This window comes from Molossus molossus, unplaced genomic scaffold, assembly GCF_014108415.1.
Source record: "Molossus molossus isolate mMolMol1 unplaced genomic scaffold, mMolMol1.p scaffold_m16_p_7, whole genome shotgun sequence".
In the NCBI taxonomy this organism is placed as follows: domain Eukaryota; kingdom Metazoa; phylum Chordata; class Mammalia; order Chiroptera; family Molossidae; genus Molossus; species Molossus molossus.
Window position 1 is genome coordinate 93056215 of NW_023425401.1, and position 15476 is coordinate 93071690.

At 40.3% G+C, this 15476-nt stretch overlaps 1 protein-coding gene across 7 annotated transcripts in view; it reads right to left on the reverse strand.

Moving 5' to 3' along the window:
- The window catches only part of UBE2H (ubiquitin conjugating enzyme E2 H), a 123987-nt gene that overhangs the window by 75787 nt on the left and 32724 nt on the right, over positions 1-15476 (reverse strand). Inside the window, exon 1 of one of the 7 annotated variants that reach the window (XM_036246608.1) lies at positions 8462-8564. The exons of 4 other annotated variants lie outside the window; for them this stretch is intronic. Coding sequence is in view for 2 of the 3 variants with exons in the window: in XM_036246601.1 (XP_036102494.1) it covers positions 2402-2442 (41 nt within the window). In the remaining variant the exon portion in view is untranslated. Of the gene's footprint in view, positions 1-1794; positions 1833-2401; positions 2458-8461; positions 8565-15476 lie in introns of those variants that run through there. 2 more of the 7 variants (XM_036246601.1, XM_036246602.1) reach the window with 2 other exon arrangements.

A 15476-nucleotide genomic window follows, 5' to 3' on the forward strand; every position in this document is an offset into this window, starting at 1 on the left:
TTTGATAAATCTACATCAACCTAGAGAGATGCAGGACAAGGTAGGATTTTATGATGAGACAGAATTAAGTATGTTCCTTTAGTCTAAGGGTCCACAAACTATGGCCCATGGTCTGTTTTGTAAATAAAGCTTTACGGTACCATGCCAAGCCCATCCACTTATATACTGTTGATGGCTGCTTCTACACTACAAAAGCAGCACTGAGTAGTTACAAAAAAGACTTAATGACCCACAAAGCCAAAAATGTTACTATTTGGTTCATCCCTACTTCCTACCTCAGCTTCCCATCTGAGAAACAAAAAGTACATTATGTTTAAATGCAACAAGAACTTAAAAGGCTCATAAGGGTTGTTAATTTAATATAAAAGCCACTCATCAAAATTTATGTTCAACCCTTAGAAAATTTTGTTCAATAGCCCTGGCCGGTTTGGCTCAGCGGTTAGAGTGTCGGCCTGCGGTACAAAAAGACCCGGGTTCGGTTCCCGCTAAGGGCATGTACCTCGGTTGCAGTTTGTCCCCGGCCCTGGTTGGTCGTGCGGGTGGCAGCCACTCGATGTGTCCCTTCACAACGATGTTTCTTTCTCTCTCTCTTCCTCTCTCTCCCTCCTGCTCTATCTGAACAAAAAATGGAAAAATGTCCTCAGGTGAGGATAAAAAAAAAAAAAGAAAATTTTGTTCAACAAAACAAGCGTATATGCAGTTAAAGATTTTAAAGTATATAAAAATGTACAGCATATAATTCGAAGACATAGTATTTAAATTACAAGACAATTTGCTGATTTACATATGACTACAAAATAAAGGGAATCCCAAACCCCATACCTTATATCCAATCCAGAATATTATATCAGAGTGTACTCCAGAAACCTCTACAAAAACCTTTGGTAACAGAAGAGATGGACCACAAAACAGAATAAATCACCATCTCCACCACTACTGTCATCATTTCCTGAACACCTACCATGTTCATATAACATGCTGAGAATCTAATGCTTGTTTGTGCCATTCAAGTCCTATAATAACCCATGAGGGCATCCATTCATTTTAGATGAGGAAACTGAGTCTTAGAAAGGTCAACAGCCTCATCTCAGGTCACTTAGTAGACAGTGGGGAGAGAACCAGTAAAACTCGTACAACCACACTCAGAACCAAGTCTAATCTCCGAGGCTCCATACTCACCTTCAACTCCATACTTCATAGTGTGTTAGCCCCATTAAGGGAGATAACATTTGTAAAGGGACAAATGGAATCTGGAAACAACTAGGAACAAATATCTGCTTCACTTCCTCCTTTGGAACTTGAGGCAGGTCTTAGAACCCACGTTGGTATCACAGGCGTAAGAAGGTGAAGCCTACCAAGTGCAGCAATGGGCTCTGGCCTCAGAATCATAACCAGGTACAGAATCCATTGCCAGCAGACAATACATTCTAAGTTCCAACCCACCACCTCACAAATGAACTTTTTAAACCACCCCCTCAATAAACTGATGGCAGCCAACACAAGAAATAAAAAGATCTTAGTAAATCAGATTATACAGTAATGTACTCTAAGAGGTAATATGATACACTCAGTGGAAAGAACACAGGCTTTCACTTCGAACCGACCCAGGTTTGCATTTTGGTTCCAACACTAGCCATATGACAGTAAATTACTTATCCTATCTGAACCCATTCCCTCAGGAAAATAAGACCACTCTCCTTGCCACATGGTCCAGGGAAACATAAGCACTGTAATGTAGAGTTCAGTGGTTTAGAGTCAGGTGTCCTGAGTTTACCACCCAGATCTGCAACTTACCTGGCATGAGACTGGAGCCTAAGCCTCAGGTTTCTCATCTTTAAAAGAGGAAAAATGACAAGACAATCTACTGCTCAGGTTATTTTGAGGATTAAATAAGATATCTAAGGAGCTTTAAAAAAAAAAAAAAAAAAGCACAGTGCCTGCCACAAAATAAGTCCTCAAAAAGGCTTTATCAGTTTAAGCTACAGACCAAATGACAACTCAATTTCCAACCCACCTAGAAATGATCTTTAGGGGAAGCCATACCTTTCCCTGAGGCTATGAAATTAACTTTTATAGCTTTAAAGGTGTGGTAGAAACACATTTCCCAAGAAAAACCAGTGGTTTGGCTCTGTTTTGTTAAATGGCGGGAAGTTTTCTTCATCTGTGGCCTCAAACTGGTGCATTCAGGCAGGCAACATCCTTAACCTCTAAACAGAATGAGACTATTTCCCCCACATAATGGTTTTCAGAACACCAGGAATAAACACTGGAAAGGCATCTGTTTGAAAACAGAACTTCATCTCTGTTAAACAGCCTGTCTGCACCTGTGGCCAAAGCAGAAGCAAACAGGCTTGGTTAAGTGGCCCATGACTCGATTTCGCCTCTTTTAAAAGATACCCACCTCCCTCCCAACACGCAGTCACCTTTAAGCCTCACGCCCATCTCGAAAGCAATGAAGATATTAAGTTCCACATCAAAGACAATGACAATCTTGGAAAACAATATGATGCTTCTTCAAAAAATTAAAAATAGAATTGTCATTTGACCTAGTAATTCCACTTCTAGGAATATATCCCAAGAAGCCTGAAACATCTGTCAGAAAGAATATATACACCTGTGTTCAAACCACCATTATTTATAATAGCTAAAATCAGGAAACAACCCAAGTGTCCATCAGTAGATGAGTGGATAAAAAACTGTGGTACAAATACACAATGGAGTACTATGCAGCTATAAGAAAGAAAGAGCTCTTATCCTTTGAGACAACATGGAGGGACCTGGAGAATATTATCCTAAGTGAAATAAGCCAAGCAGAGAAAGACAAGTATCAAATGATCTCACTTATTTGTGGAATATAATGAACATAACAGTCTGAAGAACAGGCAGACCCAGTGACATGGAAGTAGGGTACAGACTGACAATCCCCAAAAGAGGGGGTACGGGGGGGGAGATAAACCACAGAACTTGCATGCGTGTGCGCATAACCAATGGACATGGACAACAAAGCTGGGGACAGGGTGGGGAAAGGGGGGGAGGAGGGTGTCAGTGGGGTAAAAAGGAGAAACATCTGTAACAACAACAAAAAAAAGCTGTGGTATATTTACACAATGGAATACTATGCAGCTGTGAGAAAGAAACATCTTGCCCTGGCTGGTTTGGCTCAGCAGTCAGAGCATCGGCCTGCAGTCCAGAGACCCAGGTTCAATTCCTGCTAAGGGCACGTACCTCTGTTGCAGTTTGTCCCCGCCCCGGTTGAGGTCGTGTGGGTGGCAACCAGTCGATGTGTCTCTCTCACATCGATGTTTCTCTCTTTCTCTCTTCCTCCCTCTCTCCCTCCTGCTGTACCTGAAGTAAATGCAAAAAAAAAAATCCTTGATTAAAAAAAAAAAAAAAATACATCTCTTACCCTTTGAGACAACATGGAGGGACCTGGAGAATATTATGTTCAGTGAAATAAGCCAGCCAGAGAGAGACAAGTACTACATGATCTCACTTATTTATGGAATATCTTGAACAAAATAAGCTGTCAATCAAAATAAAACCAGAGTCATGGAAGTAGGGAACAGACTGACAAACCTCCAAGGAATGAGGGAGGTGGGGAAAGATAAACCAAAGAACGTATATGCATATATGCACAACCAATGGACACAGACATTAGTTTGGAGAAAGCAAGAGGGGGTTGGGAGCAGAGAGGAGGTCAGTGGGGGGAAAAAAGGTGGGACATCTGTAATACTTTCAACAACAAAAAATGAATTAAACAAATTATGTAGCCTGGCTGATGTGGCTCAGTGGTTGAGCATCAACCCACGTACCAAGAGGTCACCAGTTCGATTCCTGGTCAGGGCACATGCCTAGGTTGTGGGCCCAATCCCCAGCGGGGATCATGCAGGACGCAGCCAATCAATGTTCTCTCTCATTGATGTTTCCATCTCTCTCTCCCTCTCCCTTCCACTCTCTCCAAAATCAATAAAGAAAAAAACAATTTTTTTTTAATTATATAGGTTTCAAGTAAAAAAAAAAAAGATAGTGGGTATGAATTTGCAGTCCAGACCTACATATAATAATGTGTATCTTTGTTTTTCTGTACGTGAACTTGATTATTAACTCAACTTCTCATATTTATCTAATGAAAAATATTTTTTAAAATACATTTTTAGCCCTGGCCAGTTTGGCTCAGTGGTTAGGGAGTCGGCCCACGGACCAGGGAGACCTGGGTTCAGTTCCCGCTGAGGGCATGTGCCTTGGTTGCAGTTTGTCCCCAGCCCCAAATGGGGTCGTGTGGGTGGCAGCCAGTCGATGTGTACCCCTCCACCCCCAGGCTCTGTCTGAAGATAAATGCAAATAAAGTCCTCCAGTAAGGATAAAAAACAAAAACAAAAAAATATATATTTTTTAAGAGAGAAAGGAAGAGAGGAGGAGAGACAGAAACACAGATGTGAGAGAGAACCATAGATAAGCTAGCTGCCTCTTGCACAGCCCCTCCTGGGGACTGAGCCTGCAAACTGGGCATGTACCCTGACCAGGAATCAAACCGGTTACCTCTTAGTGCATGGGTCGACACTCAACCACTGAGCCACAACAGCTGGGCATAAAAAAATATTTTATATAGTAAAAAAAAAAGGACAATGACAATCTAAAATAAAAAATTCTTGTCCTTTAGCAGTCTCATCAATACATCCAGCTAAAATGTGTCTTTCACACCAAGTTCAATTATTAATGACAAGCCAGAAGAAATCCATAAAATTCTATGACTCTCAGAAGCCTTTCTCAGATGCACTTTCTTTTCGAATGGTTCATATAACTGCACCTGTTAATTTTTCTTCAAATAACTTTAGCTTTTGTTATAGGTAGATAATCACATTGATTTAATCCAAGACTTTAATACTTAAAACAAGGTGCTTTTTTAAATTTTTAAAATTTATTGATTGATTTGAGACATAGAAAGGGGGCGGGGAGAGAGAGAGAGAGAACACTGTGGATTTGTTCCACTTTATAGAGTCATTGGTTGATTCTTGTATGTGCCCTAACTGGGGATCAAACCCGAAACCTTAGCATACCAGAACAATACTCTCACCAACTGAACTACCTGGCCAGGAGTAAAACACCAAGTTTTAATGAACACTCTAATTGGCTTAACATAGAAGTCTTCTGTCATTAAACATCTCCACTTCAAAAGGGGAGCTAAGAAAAATAGGAAAACAGTCTTCAGTTACTGCAGTGCCTTTATCCACAACAGAAATCAACATGCTCATCTTATAAAGACTTTTAACAAATTTGCTTTAAATTTCTCAGCCATTTTCTATAGAATATACACAAATGGCTAATATTCTTGTGTTCTCATCTCACTTTTTAAAACCATTTATCTATCCTCAAGTTCTAACAGAATTTTTTTTTTAAATCCTCACCAAAAATCCAACCCAGGACCAGAGGCCATCCTCTCCAGCCCTATGCAACAGTCTACTTCAGATTTACAAACCTTATTATTTTGTTTTGAAAGCTAATGGGAAGAAAAATAGATTTTCTGTTCTAGATTTCATTCCTGGGGAAATGAAAATAGATGCAAGACTTCAAGGTTGTATGGTACAGAGAAAACATCCTGTCCACTTCAAGCATTCTCACAGCTAATGGCCAAACCACCTACAAAAGTCTCATTTGCTCAGTCTCAGATGTTGACCACAAATTCAAGATTGTGCTGTTTCATTTTGTTTATCTGAGAACAGTCACCTTATATCCAAATGATCCAGCCCACTTCTGCTACCAATGTGCTAACATGTTAAACTGTGTGTGTATGTGTGTTGGAAGTTAGGTGGGTCATAGATGACAAGGCTGAGAGAATCAACACTGGGTGCTTCTGAGAGGAAAGGACAAGGTAGGAATGTTAGGTGACACAAACTTCTGTCTAGATCATTTAATCCCAGGTATAGTTCTCTCAGTAAGCACTCTCCTGGATTAAGTCCTAAACTAATAAAAAGTCTTTATTTTAGAGAGATTACGGAGGCAAGAAGTATCAAGTAGCTAGAAAAGACAACTAAAACTTCTAACGGTAAGTTTAGAAAAGTTTTTTTAAAAATCTACTTGCTGCCTGGCCCAATGTGGCTCAGTTGGTTGAGCATGCTCTGAAAGGTTGCCACAGTTTGATTCCTAGTCAGGGCACACACACAGGTAGCAGGTTCCATTCTAGGTTGGGGTGCATATGGAAAATTACTGATCGATGATTCTCTCTCACATCAATATTTCTCCTTTCCTCTCTCTCTCTAAAAATCAATAGTGATATATTAATTTTTTTCAAAGAAGTTTTTCAGCAACTATCTTTTTTTATACATTTGTTTTTGTTTTTATTGATTTATTTATTTTTTTATTGATTTTAGAGAGAGAGGAAGGGAGAGGGAGAGACAGAAACATCGATGAGAGAGAACATCATCGACTGGCTGCCTCCTACTGCCCCCCCCCCCCCGGGGATTGGGCCCACAACCTGGGCATGCGACCTGACTGGGAATCGAATCAGCAACCTCTTAGTGCATGGGTTGATGTTCAACCACTAGGCCACACTGGGCAGGCAACGTATTAATTTTTTTTTTTAATCTCCTTGCCTATGATTTTCCTAAATTAAAAATAACATCTGTGCAGGCCTGGCCAGTGTGGCTCAGTTGGCTGAGCATCATCCTGTACACCAAAAGGATGGTACTTCAATTCCCAGTCAAGGAATATACCCAGGTTGCAAGCCAGATTCCAGGCAGTGGGCATGTAGGAGACAGCAGATAGATGCTTTACTCTCACATCGACATTCCTCTCTCTCTCCCTCTCCCTTCTTCTCTCTCTAAAAATCCATTTTAAAAAATCTTAAAAAGCTCTGGCCCGTTTGGCTCAGCAGTTAGAGCGTCGGCCTGTGGACCAAAGAGTCCCGGGTTCAATTCCAGCCAAGGGCACATACCTCGGTTGTGGTTAGTCCCTGGCCCCAGTTGGGGTTGTGTGGGTGGCAACCAATCGATGTGTCTCTCTCACATCAATGTTTTTTTCTCTCTCTCTCTCCCTCCCACTGTGTCTGAAGATAGATGTAAAAATATCCTCGGGTGAGGATTAAAAAAAAAATCTTAAAAAATAATAACATCTGTACAGTACTCACTATTACCCTGCATCTCAATGAAGGTATGTTTGAATACTCTCCTTAAAACTAACACAAGTGTGAGGTTACCAAAAACAAATACCAACCATGCACACACCAACAAGTATTTACTATTCTGTGCTATACATTTTAACATTTATTCTTTTAAGGCACTGAGAATTTCAAAACAGTACAACTCTCTCCAATGTGGCCTCTAACACTGCTATTTAAATTTGAGGTTGGCAGGCCTCAACATTCATGCAGTAAAGTCAGACAAATACTCCTATTAAAAAGGACTCGAGCCCTGGCCAGTTTGGCTCAGCGGTTAGAGCATCAGCCTGCGGACCAGAGTCCTGGGTTCAGTTCCCGCTAAGGGCACATACCTTGGTTGCAGTTTGTCCCCAGCCCCGGTTGGGGTCATGTGAATGGCAACCACTCAATGTGTCTCTCTCACATCGATGTTTCTCTCTCTCTTCCTCCCTTTCTCCCTCCCGTTCTATCTGAAGATAAATGCCAAAAAAGAAAAAAGAAAAGAAAAAAAGGACTCGAAGCCAAAGAATGCCAAAAGTGACAAGGATCACAAAGAGATATCTTCTATCCTCATCTACACACACACACACACACACACACACACACGCACACACGCACACACGCGCTCCTTTACCTGATTTAACAAGAGGTACTCAGGCTCTCTAAAGGAAGTTCTTTGAACTACCATTCATACTTGTTATGATACAGCAAGAATGAGAGAAAAAGAATGAAAATATCCTCATGAAAGAAACTGTCCCAAAATACAAGTTCTTCTAACTACCAACCCTGTACAAACCTACACCCATTCCTATTTAACAGAAAGAAAATACCATGAAGAGCAACTGTTGCCCCACTTAAAACCACGCGGCATAGATAAGAGCAAATATATCACATGCAAGGCTACAATTAGTTGTATTTCAGAAAGCAATGACCAACTTCAGTTCAAAGGAAAAATATCAATTTCTATTATCACCCTGTTTCAAAAGCACAGAATAAATAATAGGCAAGCTAATGAATGAAACTGAAAACAAAACTTTGATTGACCAGAATCTTTAAAATACCAAAATCTATTTCTAGACTTTAAGAAAAAAAATCTGTTAATACCCTGCTTCAAATTTTCACCAGCCTCTTAGTGCCTTTAGTACAAAACTCCTTCAGCCTACCCACCCGTCTGCAGACTCCCCTCTCTCTTCCTTAGCCTCCCAATCTTAGTCCATGCAGTCATTAACAGTAAGTTCTCTAAATGATGTGGTTTTACAGCTCTATGCCTCTGTCTAGTCCCCTCCTCCCCACCTGGAATGTCCTTCAACTCTGTTTGAAAACACCTACTCGTGTTTCAAAACCAAGGTCAAGCTTCATCTCTCACAATAGCCATGTTTCCAAGTGGGCTGCACATTGCTCTGTCTCTGACACTCACAGGTTTACAAAGTTGACCTCTCACTCCTAGAATAGAAAAGCCATGTCTCAATTCTCTTGGTAGCATCTTTATTGCTTTGCAGAGGGTCTGACAGAAAAAAGGCACTCAAAATACTTAATCAGAGAAGATACTTAGAAAACACTGGGATACCATTTCACATCCATCACATTGGCAGATATTAGAAAGCTAGACAAGTGTTGGTGTTGGTAGGAAAAAAAAGTAAGTCTCAAATGCTGTTAATGAAAATGCCAAGTCTGGTATCACCACTTTGAAGTGTAAGATTTTCATCTCTAGCAAAGCTAATGATGATCACTACAATTAAGACCAGCAATTCTGCTTCAGGTTATACACACTAGCCACTATTTGTCAAATGTGATGACTGATAAGCATTTTTTAAATGAAGGGATATACATACTCATATCTCAAGGGTACATCTCACAAACCATATGGGTAAATATTATCTTTATAAAAGTATAGTGTCCAGTATGCATATATAAAACATATATGTTGGATGTCAACATAAAGTACAATTTTTATTGTATGTAATAAACAAAAAGCCTGGCCCTGGCTAGTGTGGCTCAGTGATTGTGTCGACCCATGCACCAAGAGGTTGCCAGTTTGATTCCTAGTCAAGGCACATGCCCAGGTTGTGGGCCCAATCCCCAGTGGGGGGCATATAGGAGATGGCCAATTGATGTTCTCTCATCGATGTTTCTATCTCTCCCACTCCCTTCCTTTCTCTATAAAATCACTAAAGAAAAATTAATAAAAAAGGGAAAAAAAAAAGGCCCTGGCCAGTTTTGCTCAGTGGTTAGAGCATCGGCCCGAGGAACAAAGAGTCACAGGTTCAATTCCACTCAAGGGTACGTACCTCAGTTGGGATTTGTCCCCAGCCCTGGCTGGGGTCATGCAGGAGGCAACCAACCAATGTGTATCTCTCACATTGATGTTTCTTTCTCTCCCCACCCGGCCTTCCCACTCTATCTGAAGATAAATGGGAAAATATCCTTGGGTGAGGATTTAAAAAAAAAAAAGGTTGCCAGTTTGATTCCCAGTCATGCCCAGGTTGCCAGCTTGATCCCTGGTAAGGGATGTGCAGGAGGCAGCCAATCAATGTTCCACTCTTGCATCTAAATTTCTCTTTCTCTCTTCCTTTCTCTTCCTCTCTCTAAAAATCAATAAAAATATAAAGTTTTAAAAAAGCTCGAAAAACACTGTCATAGAGAAACACACATGTGCTCAAAAAGACACTCAAAGCCCTGGCCAGTTTGACTCAGTGGTTAGAGCATCAGCCTTCAGACCAAAGGGTCACGGCTTCGATTCTGGTCAAGGGAAAGTGCCTGGGTTGCAGGTTCAATCCCTGACCCTGGTTGGAGTCATTAGTGAGGCAACCAATCGATGTGTCTCTCTCGCATGGATATGTTTCTCTCTTTTTCTCTCTCTCCCTCCCACTCTCTCTAAAAATCAATGGAAAAATATCCTTGGGTGAAGATTAACCCCCCCAAAAAAGAGATATTCATAAATGTTCATTATAGCACTATATATAATGGTGAGAAACTGGAAATAACCAAAATGTACAGTAACGATATGGATATGTAAAATAAAGTACATGCATGTAACTTATTATAAATGAGCTAAAAACAAAGCTGAGCTACTTCTATCAACATCAATGAATCCCAAAGGTAATACTGAACTACAATGTATGACACCATTTATACATGCATAACAATGCTATATATTACTTATGGATATGTACATATATAAGAAAGTTAAAAAAATGATTGCAAGATTTTACAAGGGGCTTCGATTTAACTTCAGATCTTATTTGCTTTTAAAAAACAGAATTTTTGAAGCAAATAAGGCAAAATGTTAAGATCTGACAAAACTAGATAATGGGTCCTGTTCTATTACCTTTATCTTATTCCTCAGATTTGTTGTGGTACTCAAGATATTTCAACATTTCTAAAACATTTTTAAATGAACAAATAAGTAGAATACATTTAAAAAGAAAAAACAGAGTAACCTTGAAAATGTCCTTGTGTCCATAGCTCCCAATGTTACTTTTATTTTGTTTTATTTGTATTATTTCTATTTTTTAATCCCTAACCAAGGATATTTTTCTATTTATCTTCAGATAGAGTGGGAGGGAGAGAGACAGAAACATCAATGTGAGAGAGAGAGAGACACACATCGACTGGCTGCTTCCCGCACCACCCAACCAGGGCCAGGGATGAACTGCAACCGAGCTACATGCCCTTGACCGGAATCGAACCCGTGACTCATTGGTCCGCGGGCCGACCCATGAACCAGACCAGCCAGGGCCCAAACGTTACCTTTTTTAAAAAAGCTATTACTTGAATGCTTGCTTATGTGTCACACATTATGCTAAAACCTAGGTACAGAATCTCATTTAACTGGTGCAATCGCCCTTGTGGGCAGGTACTATTATTTTTCTGTCAGGCTGACTACATCACTGTCATCATTTTAAGGATCCAATTGTACTCACCATTCCACATTTTCTAGGGGCAGAAACATGGATTAATCTACTTTTTAAAGATTTTAATATGGCCACAGCATTCAGACAAGAAGAAATAAAAGGCAACCAAACTGAAAAGAAAGTAAGGTAGTAAAATGGTCATTTGCAGATGACTTAATACTGTATATAGAAAACCCTAAAGGTCCCACCATAAAACTACCAGAACCGATAAATGAATTCAGTAAAGTAGCAAGATACAAAATAAATATTCAGCCCTGGTCAGTGAGTCGTGGGATCAATTCTGGCCAAGGGCATGTGCCTTGGTTGCAGTTCGTCCCTGGCCCTGGTTGGGGTGGTACAGGAGGCAACCAGTCGATGTGTCCCTCTCATGTTGATGCTTCCCTCTCTCTCCCTCCCACTCTATCTGAAAATAGAAAATACTCACACACATATATATATATATATCTCCTCAGGTGACAATTAAAAAACAAAACAAAATAAATATTCAAAAATTGGTTGCATTTTTATATACCAATAATGAGCTATCAGAAAGGGAAACTAAGAAAACAATCCCTTTTACACTTGCCACAAAAACAAACAAACAAACAAAAAAAAAACCCTATGAATAAATTTAACCAAGGAGGTAAAAAACCTGTTCTCGGAAAATTATAAGACACTGAAGAAGGTAAAAATAAATGAAAGTACATACAATTCTTATAGATAGGGAGACATACACCATTAAAATGTCCACACTACCCAAAGCAATCTACAGATTCAATATAATTCCTATCAAAATACTAATGGCATTTTTCACAGAACTACAATAATCCAAAAATTTATATGGAACCATAAAAGACTCTAGAACAGACACAGCAATCTTGAGAAAGAACGAAGTTGGATGTATCACACTACCTGGTATCAAACTATATCACAAGGCTAATCAAAACAGTATGGTACTGGCATAAAAAGAGACACAGAGATCAGTGAAACAGCATAAAGGCCCAGAAATAAACCCACACCTGTATGGTCAATTAATATGCAATAAAGGAAGCAAGGACATACTATGGGGTAAAGACAGTCTATTCAATAAATGGTGTTGGGAGGATTGGAGAGATACATGGAAAACAAATTTAAGCTAGATGACCTTCTTACACCACATACAAGAATAAATGTAAAATGGATCAAACAAAAATGTAAGACTCAAAACCATAAAACTCCTAGAAAAAAACAGGCTGAAAAATCTTTGACATTTATCTCAGCAATATTTGTTACTGATATATTTCTTCAGGCAAGGAAAACAAAAGAAAAATAAAATAAAAGAAACGGGACTACAGTCGTCCCTCGTCATTTCACGCTTTGACTTTCATGGCTTTACTCTATTGCGGTTTTCTTTCTTTTTTTTTTTTAGTAGTAGTAGTAATTTTATTTATTTTTTATTTATTTATTTATTTATTTTAGTTACAGATGTTTCTCCTCCCCCCCCCACTGATTCCCCCCTTCCCCGCCCTCCCCGCCCTGTCCCCAGCTTTGTTGTCCATGTCCACTGTTCATGCATACACGCATATAAGTTCTTTGATTTATCTCTCCCCCACCACCCCCTCTTCTGGGGATTGTCAGGCTGTCAAGACAGTGAAAATGATACAGCACGCACTCGGTTGTCTGAGTCAATTATACACCCTTTATTACAATTAAAATTAAAATTACTGTACGTATGGACTGTAGGCTTATGTATTCGAGCACCCCAGGAATCCTTTAATGCCAGGTGCAACCTCTAGAGTCTGGAACTGATTAACCGCGATAAATGAGGGACGAACTGTACGTCAAACTAAGAAGTTTTTTCACAACAACAAAAACCATCAACAAAACGAAAAGAGCCATGGTCAGATAGCTAAGTTGGTTAGGGCATCGTCCCCATTCATGAAGGCTGCAGGTTCGACCCCAGGTCAGGGCACATGTAGGAATCAAACAATGGCCCAGTCAGTGTGGTTCAGTGGTTGAGCATCAACCCATGCACCAAGAGGTCACCAGTTTGATTCCTGGTCAGGGCACATGCCCAGGTTGTGGGCCAAATCCCCAGTGGGGGGCATCTAGGAGGTGGCCAATCGATGTTCTCTCTCATTGATGTTTCTCTCTCTCCCTCCCCCTTCCTCTCTCTCTAAAATCAATAAAGAGAAATAATTTTTTTTAACCCTCACCCGAGCACATCCTTCCATTTTTTGTTCAGACAGAGTGGGAGCGAGAGAGGAAGAGAGAGACAAACATTGACGTGAAAGGGACACATAGAGTGGCTGCCAACCGCACGACCAACCAGGGCTGGGGACAAACTGCAACCAAGGTATGTGCCCTTAGCGGGAACCGAACCCGGGTCTCTCTGGACAACAGGCCGACACTCTAACCACTGAGCCAAACCGGCCAGGGCAGGAAAAATAAAATTTTTTTTTAAAGAATCAACCAATGAATGTATAAATAAGTGGAACAACAAACCAATGTCTCTGTCTTTCCATCTCTCTGTCTCTCTGCCGCCTCCAAATCAATAAATAAAAAAATTTTTTTAAATGAAAAGACAACCTGTTGAATGGGACAAGCCATTCGTCAATGACACATCCAATAAGAGATTAATAGCCAAAATTTATAAAGAACTCATACAACTCAACACCAAAAACAAACAATCCAATTAAAAAACTGGGCAGCCCAGCTGGTGTGATTCAGTGGATTAAGTGTCATCCTATGGACTGAGAGGTCCCAGTTACACAACCTTTGCCCAGGTTTCAGGCTTGATCCCCAGTAGGGGGTGTGCAAGAGGCAGCCGATTGATGTTTCTCTTTCACATGGATGTTTCTCTCTCCCTCTCTCTCTCAAAAAAAATTAACAAAAACATATTTAAAAAAAAATAAAATTAAAAAATGGGCAAGGGGCCCTGGCCGGTTTGGCTCAGCGGTTAGAGCATCGGCCTGCGGTCCCGGGAGACGCGGGTTTGGTTCCCACTAAGGACACGTACCTTGGTTGCAGTTTATCCCTGGCCCTGGTTGGGTCATGTGGTGGCAGCCACTTGATGTGTCCCCTTCATGTTGATGTTTCTCTCTCTCTCTCCTCTCTCCCTCTGAACAAAAAATGCTCAATGTCACTAATCATTAGAGAAATGCAGATTAAATCCACAATGATATATCTCACATCTGTTATAATGGCTATTATCAGTAAGTCAACAAATAACTGTTGGTGAGGATGTGGAGAACAGAAAACCCTCGTGTACTATTGGTGGGAATGCAGACTGCTGCAGCCACTATGGAAAACAGTACGGAGGTTCCTCAAAAAAAGTCAAATGGAACAGACTGAAGACTCAGCAATTCAACTCCTGGGTATATATCCGAAGAAACCCAAAACACTAATTTGAAAGAATATATACACTGCCCTGGCTGGTGTTGCTAAATGGTTAGAGCATCAGCCAGTGCACCGAAGGGGTGCAGGTTCAATTCCCAATCATACCTAGGTTGCAGGTTCAATCCCCACCCAAGTCGGGGAGAGCGTGTGGGAGGCAACCAATCAATGTCTCTCTCTCACACTGATGTTTTTCTCTCTCTCTCTTTTCCTCTCCCTCCCTCCCCTTCCTCCCTTCTACTCTCTCTAAAAATTAATGGAAAGAACATCCATATAAACAGTGGTGGAATAGTATATGGTCATAAAAAAAAAAAATGAGATCTTATCATTTACGACAGCATGGATGGACCTAGCAGGTATTATACACTAAGTGAAATAAGTTAGTCTGAGAAAGACTAATACCGTATGATTTCACTTATATGTGGTATCTAAAGAGCAAAATAAACGAACATGTAAAATTGAAATAGACTCATAGATACAGAGAAGAGTCAAAAAAGGTGAAGGGATTAAGAAGCACAAATTGGTAGGTACAAAATAGTCATGGGAATGCAAAGTATAGCATAAGGAATATAGTCAAAATACTGTAATAATTATGTATGGTGCCAGGTAGGTACTAAAAACATCGAGGGGGGTGCTTTGTAAAGTATATGGTTGTCTAACCACCTGAAACTACTAAAAAATACTGAATGTTGCCCTGGCTCAGTGGTTAGAGCATCAGCCTATGGACCAGAGAGTCCCAGGTTCAGTTCCTGCTAAGGGCACGTACCTCAGTTGCAGTTTGTCTCCACCCTGGTTGGGGTCATGTGGGTGGTAACCACTCGATGTGTCTCTCTCACTTCCATGTTTCTCTCTCTCTCTTTCTTCTTCCCTTTCTCCCTCCCGCTCTATCTGAAGATAAATGCAAAAATATCCTCAGGTGATTAAAAAAAAAAAAATTGAATGTAAATTGTAATTAAAAAACAAAATTTTAGATTTTATTCCTACCCCCCAAAAAAGATTTTAATATGGTTCAGCCCAGCTTGTGTGGCTCAGTGGGATGAGCGTTGTCCCATGGACTAAGAAGTACTGGCTCAATT